At 41.1% G+C, this 20,820-nt stretch overlaps 1 protein-coding gene across 1 annotated transcript; it reads right to left on the reverse strand.

Annotated features, from left to right (window-relative positions):
• Window positions 1-222: 222 nt before the first annotated feature.
• On the reverse strand, window positions 223-4,735 carry LOC104229983 (cell wall protein IFF6-like). The gene is made up of 2 exons (XM_009782713.2): window positions 4,640-4,735; window positions 223-2,758 (listed from the first exon to the last, which is right to left on the reverse strand). The coding sequence occupies exon 2, from the start codon at window positions 2,405-2,407 to the stop codon at window positions 494-496; it is 1,914 nt and encodes a 637-aa protein (XP_009781015.1). The 5' UTR covers window positions 2,408-2,758; window positions 4,640-4,735; the 3' UTR covers window positions 223-493.
• Between the last annotated feature and the right edge of the window lie 16,085 nt (window positions 4,736-20,820).

Genomic DNA, 20,820 nt, shown 5'->3' on the forward strand with positions numbered 1-20,820 from the left:
AATGGTAAAGTTGTCTCCGTGTGACCTATAGGTCACTAGTTCGAGCCATAGAATCAACCACTGATGCTTGCATCACCTACATTGCACCCCTTGGAGAAGACCCTTCCTGAACCCTGCGTGAATGCAAGATGCTTTGTGCATCGGGCTTTTGAAGGCCCATCAACAGAAATACCATGAAACTAAAATGCATGCAAAAAGCCCAAAGATCCAGATGCCAGTAAAGATTTCAAATTCTGTTGCTTGTATCACCATCAATTCCATAGTTTCAAGAATATGAAATCGTCTCATGTACAATAACACTAAGGTAATCCAGTTGCAGAACATATCTGAAAAACTAATCTGAAGCAAAAAGAGATACCTAGTTCTTTATGCCCTGTGGGAAAAGCTGGGGCTATAAGAAAGCCACCTATGAGTAGTTCCATGCATGTCTTGTATTTCGGTTAAGACGACAGATTTGCTTGCACTTCCAAGTGAAATGGATGCTTAGAAAGCATTAATTTTTATGTTTATAAGCAGTAGCAGACTGGAAAGAATCATATCCCCCCTCTGGTTCCCTCCTCTTCATGGGCATAGACGGTTGTTCGTAAACTTTCCTTTGCTCTTCTGTACTTTGTATAGGAAAGAAGTGTGTGGCAATATTATCCTTCCTTAAACCATTCATCAAATAAACTTGTCCACTATTTACATCAAGTCTTGTGGCGCCACCTGGACGTTGACCGTGGATGAGATATGGACCCCCAGGAAAGGTTGACATATTGAGCACCTGAGGGAATGTGACCCCTTCATGTGTATCTCTTGCGCATGGGGCAATATATAACGGACCATTGTTGGAGGGGTAACTACTATAAGATGGTAACATCTGGACCGCGTATGGTAACTTTGACTGCAGTGGCACCATGTTTTGCACTGTGTGCTGCGTATTAGGTGTAGCCACTAGAAATGGCTGGCCCGAGTTCTTCATGTCTCCCCAGGTACCTAATCGAACAAACTTGAGGTCTTGATCGCCTCTGGAAAAGACTGGACAAGCTGCAGATTCTATAATTCTCTTCTGAAATTGTGGATCTTCATTCAAATTCAGGGAATATGAAGACAACTTTTCTGATTTCACAGGAAAAGAACTTTTCTCATCTGCATTATCGCCAAGCAAATTGAGGTCAAAGTTAAACATCTTTTCTGCTTGTTTTGAACTTTGATTTGAAGAATAACTTCTAAAAGTTGATGTAATCCTATTTTCACTTGGCAATTCATCTTCTGAAGCAGCAGCAACATTAAGGTCAAACTCCATAATTCTTTTCGTGTCCCAATCTGAACTCTTGGATAAAGAAGCAGCAGGGCGAAAAGCACTGGTCGCAGCAGTACCCCTCCAGCCTAGCCTGCCTTCAAATTTCAATGAATTCACAGTCGTAGACAAGGGAGGTAAAGGAACTCCATATTTAGCTACTACTCGTATCACTATATTTTGACCATTTGATTGCTTCGCATCATCATCCAAATCATTTTGGTTGATGTCCTCATTCAAATCAAGCATATTGACTACTGAAGTTTGTCGCTGATCTATTTCACACTTTGTGAGTGGACAAGCAGGTGATTTCAGGCCACCATTAAACTCGAGCTTTTTTGCAGGATCCCCCATCTCTTCAGATTCCAATGAAGACGATCTATTTTCTGATTGAAGATGCAGCAAAACTTCTTCTTCCCCCTTGGAATAGAAATGACGTGAATGGCTTTCTTTGTTTGTTTGAGCTGAGCAGTTATGGTTACCAGAACAATCAACACCTCCACTAACCTTATCACGATGATTTTTCCGCAGCTGATGACTGCATGTCGATAGACGTAAGGAATTTTGGTCCTTAACCATCTCCACCAATGCCTTAGTGTTAGCTTTAACATTACCAACAGAATTTTGTGCAGCCAAACCTGAAGCTTCACTACTTGTCACTGGATCTTCCATACTAGAAATGAAACTAATCGGTGCGGAAGCACTTCCATTCTGTTGCATGAATGTTTTGGCTTCTGTTGATGTTTCCTGACTTGAGGAATTAACTTGATGAGTTACATCTGAGTTAGAACATGAAGACTCCGTTTGTGTAATGGAACTTAATCCATTTTCTCCAGAATTTACGAGTGGTCTCCTGGCATCTCCTTCATTGTTGTCTCGTTCTACCTCTGAGCTGATATCACTCTTTGCAGATATGTTTTGCTGTTCTAAAAGATTTCCACAACCTAACGTCACATGCACATGCTCATCACTAATGTCACATGCAGCAGTAGAGACCTTTTCACAAGTTAAAATACAAGACGATTGTTCCCTTGTACTGTTTGCAAAATCTTGTTTGGAAAAAGATGCTTCATTCTTTGGGCACTTTTTGTCAGGTAAGGAAATACTAATTTTACCACATCCCTTCATTTTCACAACTTTTGATGCTTTTGTATCCCGACTATAATGTTTCCCCTTTTTGATTAGTTCTAAGGAAATTCCACTGTCAACAATGTTGGTTTCGATGTGGATACTCCTCGCAAGCACAATGTTCCCTCAGAAAAACTTTCAAAGACCAGAAATGAAAAGCTCAATCATGTTTTTGAGGTCACAACTGCTATCTGACTGTTCACTATAATCAATAATGTAAGAATGACGATTGCTGACGTCTCACCATCTTCGGGAATTAATCATAGAGGAATCGAAGAATTCTATCGAGACAACAACACAGCGCATAGCAGCTTGCTGGATTCAAATAACACAATCGTATTGTGTTGAAGCCTGCAAAACTAACATGTGTGAGTGAAGTGGTGATTTAACGAGACAAAATATATAACTTTAAGTAGTAAGAATTGGCACTCAATATTCTGACTGATATGAAAAATGATAATGCCGCTACCACAAATGTTAAAATCTGTTATCACTTAGAGGCATATTTTTCCAGAGGATCGTCACGAAAATGTTAGAAACAAATTAAGGAAACCATCAATTCGGGCTGAACCAAACCTGATTTTAACCACACTCCTTGGCCTCCAAAACATTTTGTAACTCAATCATCCCAAACATTTTACAATGTCCAGCAACAAGAAAATGTAGAAAGATTGTTTCTCATTCCTCAACAACTGAATAATAGCCTAACTCAAGAGTACCAAAAAGGTGTGCCACAATGTCATCCCCTCCCTTACGTGATTCTTTACTCCAAAATGGTGACAATAACAACAGACTATGGACTATTCTTTCTGGACAAGTTTCGGCAGTGATAATCACAACAGACAGACCATTCCTTACATTTTTCAGATTCTTTATCAAGATTGGGACCTATAAATGATATAACACGAGCACAGCGGTATTGCCATAAAAAATGGACTTTTGATTGCAGATTGCTAAGTGGTGAGAGTCACGACAGACAGGACATCTTGTCACGTTGTCAAGAGTTCTTTAGCAAGATTGACTACTAAAGTAGTGATACAACAAAAGCACGACTGTGATGTGCAACGAAGAATGTATTTTGGAGTTTGGAACAAGTTCAATGGACAAGAAAACAAAAAACTAAATAAGAAAACTTTAGTTTCATCACGAGGTATTTCCCCTTTCAACATTCTTCAAAATATAACAAATAAGCACATTCCTATTGCACTCTTTTCGGTAAAGTACAATGAGTTACAGATGAGCTGAACAAATATGGTATGTTTTCCCTTCAAAAGCAGATTCAAGCTGAAGAATGAATTACAGAACACAATCACAAATGACTCAAGAGCTCATAAACATATTAACACAAACACATTGCAAAGAATCCAAGTTGCCATTTATATAAGTTATAATCTATGCTGCGCGGACTCTCCAAAGTGCTGCCGCACCCGTGTCAGATCCTCCAAAACTACACTGCTTTTGGAGGATCCGACACGCAGCCGGTAACATTTTCGGAGAGTCCGTGCAACATTGGTTATAATGCTTATCAGAAAACTTTGCCTTATTAGATAATTTAATATGTCACATGCTACCAGGAACTGAAAAAAGGATAGTGAAGAGAAAATGGCGAACCAATAAAGTCTTATCAACAAAGAATACTTGTAACACTCCCAAAGTTTCAAGACAACTACACCCTTCTCATTATAACAAATAACAGAGCTTAAAAATACATGCAAGGAAGATAATAAAGAACTGAGAGGGAATCAAACAGTAACTGTAACAGTAACAACACAGATCTAAAAAACAAACCACAATAGTAACAAACCAAAACCTGTCCACACACACGACAACAACAATAACAACATGCCCAATATATTCCCTGGTGTTTGTAGTGTGTACGCAGACCTTAGACGCTGTTTCCGAAAGACAACCTATCCACACACATAGCACATAGCCAAGAATTTTAAGCTCAAGAAATGAATAAAAAAAAAAACCATTTCACACCCTTTTGCACAAACAAACACAGAAATCAAGCTCAACATATCTAAGGTATGTACGCATACCTTACCTGACTTTGTGCAGGTAGAGAGGCTGTTTCCGAAAGACAACATATCCAAACAACAGCCGAGAAATCAAGCTCAAGAAATGAATGAAAAACACATCAAAAAACCATTTCACACCCTAATGAATATACACCAAACAAAGAGCATGTTCAATGCTACTACAAAAGAACACAAAAAGACAGAGACAAACCTGAGCTGAGCAAAATCTGAATACCAGTGTGAAACTTAGATGTAAAGTTTTCAACTTTTTAACAAGAACCCATTAGAGAAGAAACCCAAAGAAGATGAATAAACACAAAAGAGAGAAAAAAAACCCAAAAGCCTTTAGCTTTTACCCTTTTCCAACACTTTTACTCTCTCTCTTTCTTTCCCTTTCTCTGCTAAGCTAAGAAAGCAAAAAGTCTAACCAACTAGTTCTGAAATTTCAACCCCACCATTTCACCCAATCCTACCATAATATTCTACTATTCTATTCTACTATAAAAGAAATGAAAGAGACAGATTCAACACATTTGGCCCCTCTCTCTTTTTGATGTTTATTTCACTATTACAGATTACACAAAGCAATTCAAGAAAATGCTTTTGTCCCACCCTATGACATTTGACACCCATGAAACATGAGAGACTGTGTCAGTGTCAGCTGTGGGGTCAAGGTCAGAGAGTATTGTGCTACCTGGGTCCCACTAAAGAAACTGCACCCACATTGTACGTTCTGGATCCCACGTAACGACTGTACTACTACTACAAAATATTTAATTGTATATATTTTACGAGGTAGATTTAACAATGGTCGACTATAACGATGAGCGTTCCTCCTAGGTGACTCAGTTTTTTTTGGTCCTACATGCATACACAAATTGTTACAGTAGAATTTATAGTAAGAATTTAGAGGTGGCAAACGGGCGGGTCAGGTCGTATATGGGACCAATGGCGAAGTTAGAATTTTTTTCAAGAGTATTCAAATTTGAAAGAAGTGAAAATATTTGCGACAAATGGTGTTCAATATATGTTATATATCTCTAAACGTAATATTTTACCTATATACACAATGAAATTTTTCGACGAAGGCTGGTCAGTTGACCACCCTTGTGACCATGTGGCTTCGCTGCTGTATGGGACGGGTCGAAAACGAGTAATGCAAAAATAGATAAGTTATCTCACCCGACCCATATTTAATACGGAAAAAAATGGGTTAACCGACGATAATATGAATATACAAATTATCCATGACTTCTTGAATATGATTACTTTTGGAAGAATTTCTAGTCTCATAAACTTGAGGAACCCCCAATGTATATTTTTGCAAATGTAAAAATTAAACTAATTGGTTGTTTATTTTTTAGGTAGATAATATGAATCTTATTTATATTTGATGCACTTTTAAAATGTTCATTATTCAACCCAATTTTAATGAATAATATAGGTGAATAATTAATTTTTAATTTATTTTACCACCACTACTCTGCACATTCCTTGTGTTAGATGAGAACTGAAAAAGACCTAATCAAGTTGGGGATGTAGTTGGCAATGTAATATATTCAACTAATTACATCTGTCCCCTTAAAGGAAAAAGTTAGAAAAAGAAAGACCCAAAATATATAATAAACATCATTTTGCTTTCATGTATTCTATTTCTGATAGGGCATAAATTTCTTAAAGTCGCCGAATTGACTGAATCTCTCTGTTTATGAAATTAGACTGAATATGTTATTATTGTTGGATGAGTAATCGGATTGACTGACTAGGTTCAAGGACGAAGGTACATTATTCGAAAGGATTATATTGTGTATATAAATAAAATATTAAATTTTAGATGTGTATAACATATACTGAATATCAATTTCTTCTTTCAAGTTTGAACACACTTGCAGGAAATTCTGGCGTTGCTACTGATCACATTGAACATAATCCATACGAGTATTTGAATTAAGGTAAAATCATATATTCGTATATAATAATTTAGGATTGAAATTTAATTTTATGTCTAAAATTTTAAAAGAACCAAACTTAACCTAGTGTACGATAGATAGAATATATCAGTGATAATAAAACAAACTGACCAAAACAATTACAGTGTGTTACAGTATGTCACACTATTTACAGAAAATAATTTACTAAGAGAATCTTAAGTACAGCATGAATGAACCCCGCTAATACAGATTCCACCATTAAAAAAAAAAAACTGCTAATCCCAGCTTATGGGTCTAATCATATACTATTTTTTTTTAAAAAAAATAAACAGATCGTAACTATATAAAAAGGTACGTAGATATTTGTAACATTATTTGACTATTTATGGTACACATGTGAGACTCCCAATGGCAAGTGGGGTTAGATTGAGACTGACATAGAAGAAGTATTATTAATAATGATAGATATTAGCAATAATAACGAGGGCACAGCTTTTTTTAGGTTCGTACCCAAATATTAAATTCTGTTCAATTATGGACCTAACTTCCTCCTCTTCAATTAAGAAAATATGGTACATTTATGGACATAAGTAATGGCTACAAAAATTATTGTATTCCGTATCTAATGAGTATCTTTATAGTACGTGTACTTTTCAACAAATGATGGGGTATTAATTTATTAATGTGACTAAAATAAAAAAAAGTAATCTTGTATACGGTCAAAAATCGTATGCCTCCGACTAATAGGCTCGAGGGCCCGTCCTAAGTCCAAGTCCGGGCAAGATCAAGTTCGAACTTAGGGGACTAGACCCAAGTTCGAAGGCGGAGCAAGATGCATACCGAGGTCGAGTGTGCTCGACCCCGAAATAGTACCGTTATGGATTTGTACTAGAACGAGCTAGATTCCTGCCACGTCCCCAAGATCGTGGCGTAAATCCCGGAATAGGATTGTACGACTCCGTGTTAGGCGGTTAGACAGTTGTACCAAGAATATTCCTTACTGTAAATAGAAATATTCCTTATTTAGGGTTCCCCTGCTATATAAAGGGGACCCCAATCATTTGTAAAATCATCTAATCATTGAGCAAAAAATATACTCTCTACCTTTTCGCCTATTGTTCATCAGCATTGCCCTTAGCTCTATTGTTCTTACTTTACTTTTCTTACTTAATTGTTCTTACTGTTCTAACACCACCTCTAAGCCACTAAGCTTAAGGTCACTGCTGTTGAGTAACACCGGTTTGATTCACTTCTATCTTTTATTTCTACTTCATATTTCTTGATTATTAATTGGCATTGAACTAAATCACATATCTTTAAAATCACAAATCAAGTTTATTTGTTGGCTAAAGATAATAGTGATTATTTCTTTACTGATTTTCATTACACACGTTGCTTTTACACTTTTTCTTGTCAAGATTTTTGATTCTCAGGCTGAAACATGTCTAGCACACAAAACACACATGTTCATGGCAACGAAGGTTTTGGAGAAAACAACAACATAGGAGTCGGTGTACCACCAATAAACCCTGAGGAAGTGCCAACTATGGAGCCAGTTGATATCAGTTCACATAATGCTCTAAACGCGGATTCAGACACAGACCCCGTAGGGAATGAACGCAGGGAAGCCCGATCTGGTGGCCAAGGAGCGCGAGAATGGGAGATGGGGGAATCAACCTCCAAGTGATATTCGAGATGCTGCAAACTCAGCAAATCGCCATCGCTCAACTTTAAAGTCAGAATAAGACTCCGAGCGTAGCTGAACATGAAAATACTCGACATGCTGAACTAGAACCGGAGAGATCGAATGGAAATAACTCGGGGACTAACCCCACCATTATAAGGATGCTCGAAGAGCTCTCCAAGAGGATCGAGCCCGGAGAAGATTGAGGAATGTCACACCTCCTTTTTCCGCACCCGAGAGGGCGCAAGGGAGTTTTTCCAATTAAAGGACAATCGAAACGGGATTGGTTTATTTATTTCAGAGTCGCCACTTGGGAGATTTAGGGTGTCCCAAGTCACCAATTTTAATCCCGAATCGAGGAAAAGAATGACTCCATACTACAGTCTGCGTACCAGAAATCCGGATAAGGAATTCTGTTAACCCGGGAGAAGGTGTTAGGCATTCCCGAGTTCCGTGGTTCTAGCACGGTCGCTCAACTGTTGTATTTGGCTTGATTATCTGATTTTATACAAATGTGAACTTATGTGCCAATTTTATCTTTTAACCGCTTTTATCATTTACTGTTATTTTTATCAAGAATTGCAACGTTATAAAAATGTATCTCGAACCAGGTTACAATCAATGTACCCGTGGTTGTCGACACACTTTGACTCCGTTGAGATTTGGATTTGAGTCACATCAATGTGCACCCGAGTTTAAGGCAAATCAATTATTAAGGCACGCCTAAAGCAACTAGCGTATTGTTATTTTGGGAAGAGGTCGTGAAGGTTCATTAAACGGCCAAATCCAAAGTCTAGTCAATGGTTATGCATTTTATTGAGGGCCCCGGTGATGTGTGATTTATTTGGCGAGACTCGTCTTATTTTTATTTTTAAAGGATAAACCTATAGTGACTACATTTTTCTATTACGTTTGTCTCTACTAATGAAAGCAATGATCCTACTTAGTTACATGTTTGCAGGTTATTTATAGCGGAGTCCCGAATGCTTTCGCAAAATCCGAAGCCCGACCGCATACATGGACAGCCGTATGGACACTATGGGCCCAAACCCAGCCCATACAGTATTGGCCGGACCTGGGCCACTGCTTTTCCGATGAAGGCCTGTTTAGCTCATTCGATTTGGGCTTGATATTTGTAAGGTTGAAGTGTAGACTTGTGCTGTTTGTTCCAAAAGGTATGGTTTGCTAGTTATAACGAGGCAGCTTATCAAGGGAAATAAGATTAACTAACAAGGGATAGTTTCATACTTAACATGCATTAAAGGATATACTAATCACAAACATAGCTAAAGTCTAAGGTATAGCCTATCTACACTGTCAATCCTTTTATCTACCAGCCTATATACACAATATGCTATTAAGTTGCCATACATCGACATTCATTATGTAGGAGGACTACCTCTACTATCCAGGCAAAAATGTAAACTATTATACACCATATAATGTTCAATATACAGGCTACATATGAAAATAAATAACTTCAACTCCTTTCTTTTGTATTCATGCTCAACTTTCAAGTTACATTGGCAGTGTATCAGTCGTGTACCTGGTATAGAGAATGAAAAGAAGAAAGGAATGGTCAGCTGGGCAGTATGTAGCACACACAGCAACAGCAGATACACAGCAACAACACAACAACAAATCAAAAATCCAAGTGTTTTCCGCAGCCCACAGACAACCAGCAATATTTCCCAGAACAAAAAGAGCCAACAGATAGTCGAGTACCAAATGAGCAATCCCAGGGAAAGAGTGATGAAACAAACAGCAGTAACATGGTACTCAATGCAGCAACACCAACAGTTCAAACCACAAACAGCTCAGTCAATGCAAACAACAGAACTTGGCCAAGGCAGCTTGACCAATATGAATTCTTATACAACTTTCAGATAGTGTTTGGTTACAATATTTTTGGAAACTACCTTATGTTTTTTCAGTTTTCTTTGAACTCAGTAGACCTCTCTTCAAACTAAAAGTTCCAGTCTCAAGACTAAAAATTCCAGCCCCTTCTTATGTTCTAAAACAGCTTATTTATAAGCCAAATGACCCAGTGCAGTTAAGCTGCCTTCATGCTGCAACTTGCAGTCTGCCCATACTCTTTTAAACCCATGCCTAAGCATCTTTTGGTGCCAGCCCCCTGTTCCCCACGCCTGGTTTTTTGTTTAATCAAAAGTTATGGGTTCATTTTAAGTATTTATTTTAAACCCATACTCTCGTGTCTTATTCCCCATTGGTATTAGTTTAATCCTAATTAGTATCCTACTTGTCAACTTGTTTAAACTAAACCTTTTCTGTTCTTTTCAAACCCCAGAATACCCTTGTTAACCCTTGATTATTACTGCCCTGCCTATTGCAGCATCAGGGCATTTTTGAACTTCTGAAAGTTCAATTTCAGGACTGCCCTGGACTGAACCTTTTCAGTCATTTTTGCAATGCAAACAAACTCATTTCAGACAATGCTGGGGCATTCAGTTAGTGACAAGGTTCAATTAGTCACGTGAAATTATTAGCTTATTTGATCCATCAATTATAGAGAACTAATCGACAACATTTATCGAGTCGACTATACTAATTATAACAGGTAATGATCAGTCGTTCAAATAAACAAACGCATACAGGGACCTAAAGGGCTTCAGACAACTTGGTCAATCACTAGGAACCTATATAAGTTAACTTATTTGACGATTAATCTAATCGACGAACATGTATATCACAGGGTACATTTAGAACACACACATAAAAACAAACGACCAAATAAAGGTCTTTACAGAGATGGAAGAAATCCAAATGAAAAATAACAAAATAACAAACAAACACAACGAAGCATGCTGACAACTTAATTAGAACTAAACAAAGAGAAAAGAAAACTTACCGAAAAAGTTTGAAATCAAAACGACCCAAATCTGACTCAACTCTGACCATTTGAGGCCGAACAAATTTTAACCAGGGTGTTCTCACATGAGAAAACCTTGGTTAAGATCCATTAAACCTCAAACCCCTTTCAAGACCGGCCGGATTCCCCAGGTGCATGTGTTCTAAGGTCTGGATTTTCAGATCTAGTTTTTTAGGAGTTGTGGGTAGATTCGGACCAAACCGAGCTTGGTTTGGTCACGAGGAGGGTCAGGGGAGTGTCTGGTATGAAGATGGGGTAATTTGGCATAGGTCCGGGTTCGACTCAAATCTTCAAATGAAGATTCGAGACGAAAGAAAGTGATTCGAGGCAAATGGATAGCAGATCCATGTTCAGGAGAGTGAGGGGGACTTAGGGTGTTCAGGAGGTGGTCACCGGCGTTCGTGCCGCCGGGTTCTGGTGAAAGGGAAGCTAGGGCGGCTTGCTAGGGTTTGGGGTTTCAGTGTTTGAGCTTGGGGACGATGAAGGGGGGGGGGGGGTTCGGATAGGGGGCGTGGGGAGTGATAGAGGGTTTATATACGGAGTAGGGGATTGTATCTGAGCCGTTAGATCAGATGATCTCAACGGCTTGGATCTGATGGTGAGAAATGAGACGGGGTCGTTTGGTAGTTAAACGGGGTCGTTTGGTTTAAGTGAGGATTGGGTTGGACCGGCTAACCAGGTCGGGTCACGGGTACGTATGTGGACCGTTGGATCAAGAGGCTTGGATGGCTCAGATCGATTTTCCTGAAACGGCGTCGTTTCGGGAGGTGGTCAGGGTAGGCCTGGTTTGGACCAGACTTGAGTGCTGGTTTGGGCCTGTTTTTGTCTTATTTTTGGGCCCAAACCGATTTTCAACTCTTTTCCTTTTGTTTTTCAATTTTAAAAAAAATGAAAAATAGCAAAATAAATAATAAAACAAATGAAATTAAAACAAATAACAATATAGCACCTCAACATAATTATCACACCAAATTAAAATGTTTAAGTAAGTTAACTCACAACCTAGAACGAACGATGCACATATATATATTTTGAATTTTCTTTTAATGACGCATATTTTTTGTATTTTGTTTGATAATGATTAAATGCAAAATGGACAGACCCACAAATGAATAGCAATACATGTCATGAAAAATTTATACCGCGGGGTCATTTGTCACTATCTTTATTTTTTTGTTTTCCTTTTGGAGTGATTGCTCGTGAAGCAAAAATCACGTGCTTACAGCTGCCCCTCTTTGCACGAAGACACGAAGGGTTTTCGCGCAAAGATAAAGCGAGCGATTTTTGCCCGTCCGAATACTCCGTGTGAAGCATTTTTTGAAAAAGATTTGACCGAACCTTTGCTTCAGAGGTTTCCTACATATCCTGGGCTGAACAGGAATCAGGTCAATGTAGTTCGGGAAATTTTGGTAGCTGGGACTACCGTGTGACTGTAGTGCTTGCTGTTGTTGTGCGCTGTTGCATGTTGCTGTAGGATGCTACCGCTCACTGATCTCCTTGTTACATTGTTCTAAAAGGAAAAACAAGAAGCTAAGCTAGACTATGGATCATGAGATCTCCTCCGTCTTCAACTTGTTCTTGTTGCCTTGCTTTCTTGTCGGCTAATGCTTTCCTCTGATGCCTTTATTTTGTGAACTTTGGAGATGATGCTGGTCCTTCGCCTTTTCTGAATGCCAGTTTTCATCACTTCGCTTGACTCGTTGGGAACATACCCTCTTCTTCAAGCCTTTCAATTGTTTCTTCGGCGGTATGGCTTTTCATCAAAATTGTTACGTTGAGCATGCTATAATGTTTCCGAACTGCTTCTTCTGAGACGCGTTCCTTCTTTCTTTTGAATGTGCGCTTGCTTTGGCAGCCTTCTGCCTCTTGGCGCTGGGGATTTTATTGTTTCCTGCTTGGGGATCTCTGTTGTAACCTTCCATCTTCAGGCGGGGCCACTGATTCCAAAATCTAGAGCTAAATGTATTCCCACATTATACTGGTAGGCGACCTAGAACTTAAATGTATTCCCGCATTATACTGGTAGGCGACCTAGAACTTAAATGTATTCCCGCATTATACTGGTGGGCGACCTAGAACTTAAATGTATTCCCACATTATACTGGTGGGTGACCTAGAACTTAAAAGTATTCCCGCATTATACTGGTGGGCGACCTAGAACTTAAAAGTATTCCCGCATTATACTGGTGGGCGACCTAGAACTTAAATGTATTCCCGCATTATACTGGTGGGCGACCTAGAACTTAAATGTATTCCCGCATTATACTGGTGGGCGACCTAGAACTTAAATGTATTCCCGCATTATACTGGTGGGCGACCTAGAACTTAAAAGTATTCCCGCATTATACTGGTGGGCGACCTAGAACTTAAATGTATTCCCGCATTATACTGGTGGGCGACCTAGAACTTAAATGTATTCCCGCATTATACTGGTGGGCGACCTAGAACTTAAATGTATTCCCGCATTATACTGGTGGGCGACCTAGAACTTAAATGTATTCCCGCATTATACTGGTGGGCGACCTAGAACTTAAATGTATTCCCGCATTATACTGGTGGGCGACCTAGAACTTAAATGTATTCCCGCATTATACTGGTGGGCGACCTAGAACTTAAATGTATTCCCGCATTATACTGGTGGGCGACCTAGAACTTAAATGTATTTCCGCATTATACTGGTGGGCGACCTAGAACTTAAATGTATTCCCGCATTATACTGGTGGGCGACCTAGAACTTAAATGTATTCCCGCATTATACTGGTGGGCGACCTAGAACTTAAATGTATTCCCGCATTATACTGGTGGGCGACCTAGAACTTAAATGTATTCCCGCATTATACTGGTGGGCGACCTAGAACTTAAATGTATTCCCGCATTATACTGGTGGGCGACCTAGAACTTAAATGTATTCCCGCATTATACTGGTGGGCGACCTAGAACTTAAATGTATTCCCGCATTATACTGGTGGGCGACCTAGAACTTAAATGTATTCCCGCATTATACTGGTGGGCGACCTAGAACTTAAAAGTATTCCTGCATTATACTGGTGGGCGACCTAGAACTTAAATGTATTCCCGCATTATACTGGTGGGCGACCTAGAACTTAAATGTATTCCCGCATTATACTGGTGGGCGACCTAGAACTTAAATGTATTCCCGCATTATACTGGTGGGCGACCTAGAACTTAAATGTATTCCCGCATTATACTGGTGGGCGACCTAGAACTTAAATGTATTGAAATTGCTTCCCCGTTCTTCCAAGAAAATTTTCGACAATCGGCAGAAAATTTTCTGCCCCGGTTTTTGGTGGTTTCCCTGGCGTTGCGTCTTGCTGCCATTATCAATTCTTTTGTTCTCCTGCAGCAGACAAAAGGATTTAGTCAGTTTTAATCGTGGTGGTAGAGGGTGCCTTTCCGGCGACCGATTTTTCTCTCTTCCCCTTTTCTTGCTCTATGTCCCCATAATTGATTAATGGGCAGAGTTGCCTGCTGGGGGTCTCTAGCTTGCTGGGGATTGACTTTCAATTAATCCCCTTTTCTGCTTTCTCTTTAAGCACATGCTGTGGGAGTCTGCTTTTAACTCCTGAAACCACTCCCTTTATGAGCTTACTTCCTCCAAAATTGTCGGGCACGATCACTGCATTGCCTGGGACCGGCCCTTAAGACTGTTTGTATTATCCTGCATTGGGATGAATTCCCCTTCGGTTTCTGGTAGTAAGCTTTGAAAAATCCTTTCAAGACACATTTTAGGAAAAGAAATAAAGATATGGAAAAGAGAAAAACTTTCTGAACCAATATTTTGTGGGAGGAGACAATCCAAAGAACTTATCTGGAGGACACAACTGGTCCCCGTGATCATGGCGTGCACCATAGATTCCGACCCAGTCTATTTGTATCAATTGATCTGCTCGATGGTTTGACTTGCTGGGGATGATAAAGGAGTGTTCATTTCGTTTCGAATGTGGTAGCTTTGCTGATCTGTCTTGTCGCCTCATAGTGCCCTTCGAGGGGTTTTCACTAATGAGACTCTCTCTTTTCTCTCATCTCCCGGCGCCTTATGGTGCCTGTGAAGGTTTTCACCAATAAGACTCTCTCATTTCATATCCCTCATCTTACATCGCCTCTCGGTGCCTGTGAAGGTTTTCACCGATAAGACTCTCTCATTTTATTTCTTTCGAGGAATCGGGGCGTTGTAGATACGATCCTCTCTTCTGGGGATTCCTTTGACCATCAATTCATTCCCAGTCTTGCGATCCTCTTCTTTGCTGGGGATCGGTGTATTATCCTCGGCCGTATTTGCCTGACTCGACATCTCTTGAACATTGATCGGGAGGTCTTTTGGACGTTGATGTTGGCACTGGTATGGGGTTAAAGAAAGGCTATAAAAATGAAAATAATTTGATGGGTGATGTGCTACAACTTTTGGAATCAAACCTTTGTTGGAACTTAAAACATAACCTCTGCCCCAGTTTTCTTGCTTGGGGAATTTATTTTTTACACTTATGTTGCGCTATGTGCGTTACGCACACTGTGCCTATTATGCACACTATGTACATTATGCATCCTATATTCACTATGATGCATACTATGACCGAGCCGTGAGGCGCCTACGTATCCTCTTTGAGGAATCAGGTCAAACGTAGTTCCCACGGTTTTGTATTTCTTATGATTTTATTTTTTCTTTTCTTTCTTTTCATTTTCTTTTCCTTTTCTTTTTCTTTTTCTTTTTCTTTTCCTTTGTTTTTTTTCATGTCTTTTCCATTAGTGATTCCAAAAGAGGGGTATGAAAGAATAACTTTAGGCTCAAAGGGGGAAACAAGGGTTAAAAAGTGTTTGGATAGAAGAAAGAATTGCCTCCGTCATCTCATTATCCAATAAATGCCAAATACAAACAAGTAAACCAAAAATTGCCATAATTAAATAAATTACGCATAATATCTCTTGACCGCATCTGAATTGATAGCCATGTCGACACATCTACCTTCGACATCTGTCAAACACAAAGCACCGTTGGACAATACTCTGGTCACGATATAAGGCCCTTGCCAATTTGGGGCGAATTTGCCTTTTGCCTCGACCTGATGTGGGAGGATCTTCTTCAATACCTGCTGCCCTACTTCAAACTTCCTGGGGCGCACCTTCTTATTATATGTTCTTGCCATTCTCTTCTGGTACAGCTGACCATGGCACACTGCTGCCAATCTTTTCTCATCTATCAGGCTCAACTGTTCCAATCGAGCTTTTACCCATTCATCATCATTAATCCCGGCTTCAGCGACAATTCGGAGGGACGGAATTTCGACCTCCGCTGGTATTACGGCCTCAGTTCCATACACCAACAAATAAGGAGTTGTGCCTATGGAAGTTCGGACGGTAGTGCGGTAACCCAACAAAGCAAAGGGTAATCTCTCGTGCCATTGTCTGGACCCTTCCACCATTTTTCGCAGTATCTTCTTGATATTCTTATTGGCTGCTTCGACTGCTCCATTCGCCTTGGGACGATATGGGGTGGAATTGCGGTGTGTAATCTTGAATTGTTGGCATACCTCTCTCATCAAGCTGCTATTAAGATTCGCACCGTTATCCGTGATGATCACTTTTGGGATCCCAAATCTGCAGATGATATGGGAGTGAACAAAGTCCACCACTGCCTTCTTGGTTACTGATTTGAAGGTTTTAGCCTCAACCCATTTGGTGAAGTAATCAATGGTCACTAGAATGAACCTATGACCGTTGGATGCTGCCGGCTCGATGGGCCCAATGACATCCATGCCCCATGCCACAAACGGCCAGGGTGCTGACATCGTATGTAACTCTGTTGGCGGAGAATGAATCAAATCTCCATGTATCTGGCACTGATGGCATTTCCTCACGAAAGTGATACAGTCGTGTTCCATGGTGAGCCAATAACACCCTGTTCGAAGGATCTTTCTTGCCAACACATATCCGCTCATGTGTGGCCCACAAACTCCAGCATGTACCTCTGCCATAACCGTCGTTGCTTGACTGGCATCTATGCATCTCAACAATCCCAGATCCGGGGTTCTTTTGTACAATATTCCCCCACTGAGGAAGAAACCATTCGACAACCGCCGGAGGGCTCTTTTTTGGTCTCCAGAGGCATGTTCTGGATATATCCCCATCCTGAGGTATTCCTTGATATCATGAAACCAGGGTTCGCCATCTGCTTCTTCTTCTATGGCATTGCAGTAGGCGTGCTGATCACGGACCTGGATGTGTAGAGGATCAACATACATTTTGTCAGGGTGGTGCAGCATTGATGCTAAGGTGGCCAAGGCATCCGCAACCTCATTGTGAACTCTCGGGATGTGTTTGAACTTCACCGATCGAAATTGCTTGCTCAGATCATGCAAGCATTGTCGGTATGGTATGAGTTTTAGATCTCGTGTTTCCCATTCTCCCTGAATTTGATGTACCAAGAGGTCCGAGTCTCCCAAGACCAAGACGTCTTGGACATCCATGTCAGCAGCCAAGCGCAGACCCAGAATGCAAGCCTCATACTCGGCCATATTGTTGGTGCAATAGAAGCGTAGTTGAGCTGTAACAGGATAATGCCGTCCTGTTTCAGAAATGAGTACTGCTCCTATTCCAACCCCTTTTGCGTTTGCAGCTCCATCGAAGAAAAGCTTCCAACCCGGTTCCTCAGGTAATTCCAACTCATTCGTATGCATCACCTCTTCGTCAGGAAAATACGTTCTTAAGGGCTCGTATTTTTCATCAACGGGATTCTCTGCCAAATGGTCTGCCAGCGCCTGGGCTTTCATGGCCGTCCTCGTCACATAGATGATATCAAACTCTGTGAGCAGAATTTGCCATTTTGCCAACCTTCCCGTGGGCATAGGTTTCTGAAAGATATACTTCAATGGGTCCAAACGGGATATGAGATAAGTAGTATACGAAGACAGGTAGTGTTTCAACTTCTGAGCTACCCAAGTTAGGGCGCAACATGTTTTCTCGAGTTGAGTGTACTTGACCTCATGTACTGTGAATTTCTTGCTAAGATAGTAGATGGCCTGCTCTTTCCTCCCTGTGTCATCATGTTGCCCCAGTACACAACCAAATGAATTTTCCAAGACCGTCAGGTAAAGAATTAAGGGCTTCCCAGGCTTAGGCGGGACCAATACTGGTGGATTAGACAGATACCCTTTGATTTGGTCGAAGGCCTCCTGACACTCTGCCATCCAACCTACTGCAACATCCTTTTTCAGCAGCCGAAATATGGGCTCACAAGTTGCTGTGAGTTGAGCGATAAACCTGCTGATGTAATTGAGCCTACCCAGCAAACTCATTACCTCTGTTTTGTTCCTCGGCGGTGGCAAATCTCGGATGGATTTAATTTTGGATGGGTCTAACTCAATCCCCCGTCGACTGACGATGAATCCTAGCAACTTTCCTGATGGCACCCCGAATGCGCATTTGGCCGGGTTAAGCTTGATATCATACCTTCAGAGTCTTTGGAAAAATCTCCTTAGGTCTGCCACATGGTCCTCCTGACGCCAAGATTTGATGATCACATCATCGACGTACACCTCGATTTCTTTGTGTATCATGTCATGAAACATAGCAGTCATTGCTCGCATGTACATTGCCCCGGCGTTCTTTAATCCAAACGGCATTACCCGATAGCAGTAGGTTCCCCATGGCGTAATAAACGCTGTCTTCTCAGCATCCTCCTCGTCCATTAGGATCTGATGATAACCCGCATAGCAATCCACAAAGGATCCGATCTCGCGCCCAGCGCAATTATCGATCAGGATATGAATGTTGGGTAGCGGAAAATTGTCCTTGGGACTTGCTTTGTTGAGGTTGCGGTAGTCAACGCACACCCTGATTTTTCCATCCTTCTTTGGGACTGGTACCACATTGGCCAACCACTCGGGATATCGAGTGACCCGAATGACCTTCGATTGCAACTGCTTAATCACTTCTTCTTTGATCTTTACACTCATTTCTGTTTTAAATTTCCTTAGTTTTTGCTTGACCGGAGGGTATGCCGGGTCAGTGGGCAATTTGTGAACCACTAAATTGGTGCTTAATCCAGGCATATCATCATATGACCATGCAAAAACATCTTTGAATTCCATGAGAGTTTTGATCAATTCTGCTCTGACATTCGGCTCAATGTGGATGCTAATTTTGGTCTCTTGGACGTTATCAGCGTCTCCTAGATTCACAGCCTCGGTGTCATTTAGGTTAGGCTTGGGTTTCTCTTCAAATTGGCACAGTTCTCTGTTTATTTCTTCGAAGGCTTCACCTTCGTCACATTCAGATTCATCGTCACAAACGACCTTTTGCATCATTGAGTCGGTTTCAGATTGATTTATTAGACTAGGTCGAAGATCCGCTGTGCATGCCATGTCATTAGAACCAGTAAAAAGAGAACTGTTCAGAAAGAAAAAGAACAAAACAAAATTAAGATGGGACAAAAGAAAAGAACTTTATTAAACTTGCGGGATAAAAGGGTTCACACTTTTACAAAAACGAAAGTAAAATTTGGATTACACCCTTGAATAATCCGAACAAAACAAAACACACAAAACATAAATCAAAGCCTACTACCAAGACTCCCCTCGTACAGGAAGAGGGGTAACCGTCCAATTGTTGGTCCTGGCCTCAGGCCCCACAAACTGTATCTCTGCTCTGCTGGAACCTTCTCCAGCTTCCACCATACTGACATCCGCGAATAACCTCTCAAAACTCTGATTCAGGTCTTCCTTTATACCGATCAAAGTTCCTAGAATATTTGGGACCGGTGACCCCTTGGCACTTGCTTTGACAAAAGACCTTGAGAGGCGTGGCACTGGTTTAGGCAGAAACCAGACCCTCTTCTTCATTTTTCGCGCTTGCTTCCTATCTGCTGCGGTTGGTTTGAACCCCAATCCGAAAGTTTCCAGATTTTTAGGAAGGGATACAGGTTGGACAATCCCTTGAAGCTCGACTCCCAGGCCTTTTCCTGGCACAAATCCATTACCCAGCATTTCCGAGACCATCATGACTGTAGCGGCAGCTATCTTCGGGTGTGGGATGATTTCTCCTTCCGAAATTTTGTTGGCCGACCCTGTATCGAAAATCTGGTAGACCCAAGGACCTTTGTCATCGGCGGTCTCTATGAATGGTACAATGGTTCCGCCCATGGTGCATGTTGTATCCTCGCCGTGTAACACGACCTCTTGTCTTTCCCACTCGAACTTCACCGTCTGATGTAGGGTGGAAGGCACCGCTTTGGCTGCGTGAATCCAGGGTCGACCTAACAGCAGGTTATAAGAAACTGTGGCATCTAACACCTGGAATTCCATGGTAAATAGGACTGGACCAATGGTCAGTTCAAGTATAACATCCCTCACAGTGGCTGTTCCGTTTCCGTCAAACCCCCGGACACAGATGCTATTCTTCCGGATTCTTCCGCGGTCGATCTTTAACTGGTCCAGAGTGGATAATGGACAAATATTGGCGCTTGAGCCGTTATCCACCAATACTCGAGTTACCACCGAGTCTTCACATTTGACAGCTAGGTATAGAGCTTTGTTGTGCTCCGTACCTTCCACTGGCAGGTCATCATCTGAGAATGTTACCCTGTTCACCTCGAAAATCTTGCTGGCAATGGTTTCCAGGTGGTTTACAGAAATCTCACTGGGTACATGAGCCTCGTTCAATATCTTCAACAGGGCCCGACGATGCTCCTCGGAATGGATCAGCAATGACAACAGTGAGATCTGGGCCGGTGTTTTTCTCAGCTGCTCGACCACAGAATAGTCTTGTACTTTCATCTTCCTCAGGAATTCTTCAGCCTCTTCTTCGGACACAGGTTTCTTGGTTGCAACTGGGTTGGTTCTTCTTAGCTCCACCGGAGCAAAACATCGACCTGA

The sequence above is a fragment of the Nicotiana sylvestris genome, chromosome 3 (assembly GCF_000393655.2).
Source record: "Nicotiana sylvestris chromosome 3, ASM39365v2, whole genome shotgun sequence".
Classification (NCBI taxonomy): domain Eukaryota; kingdom Viridiplantae; phylum Streptophyta; class Magnoliopsida; order Solanales; family Solanaceae; genus Nicotiana; species Nicotiana sylvestris.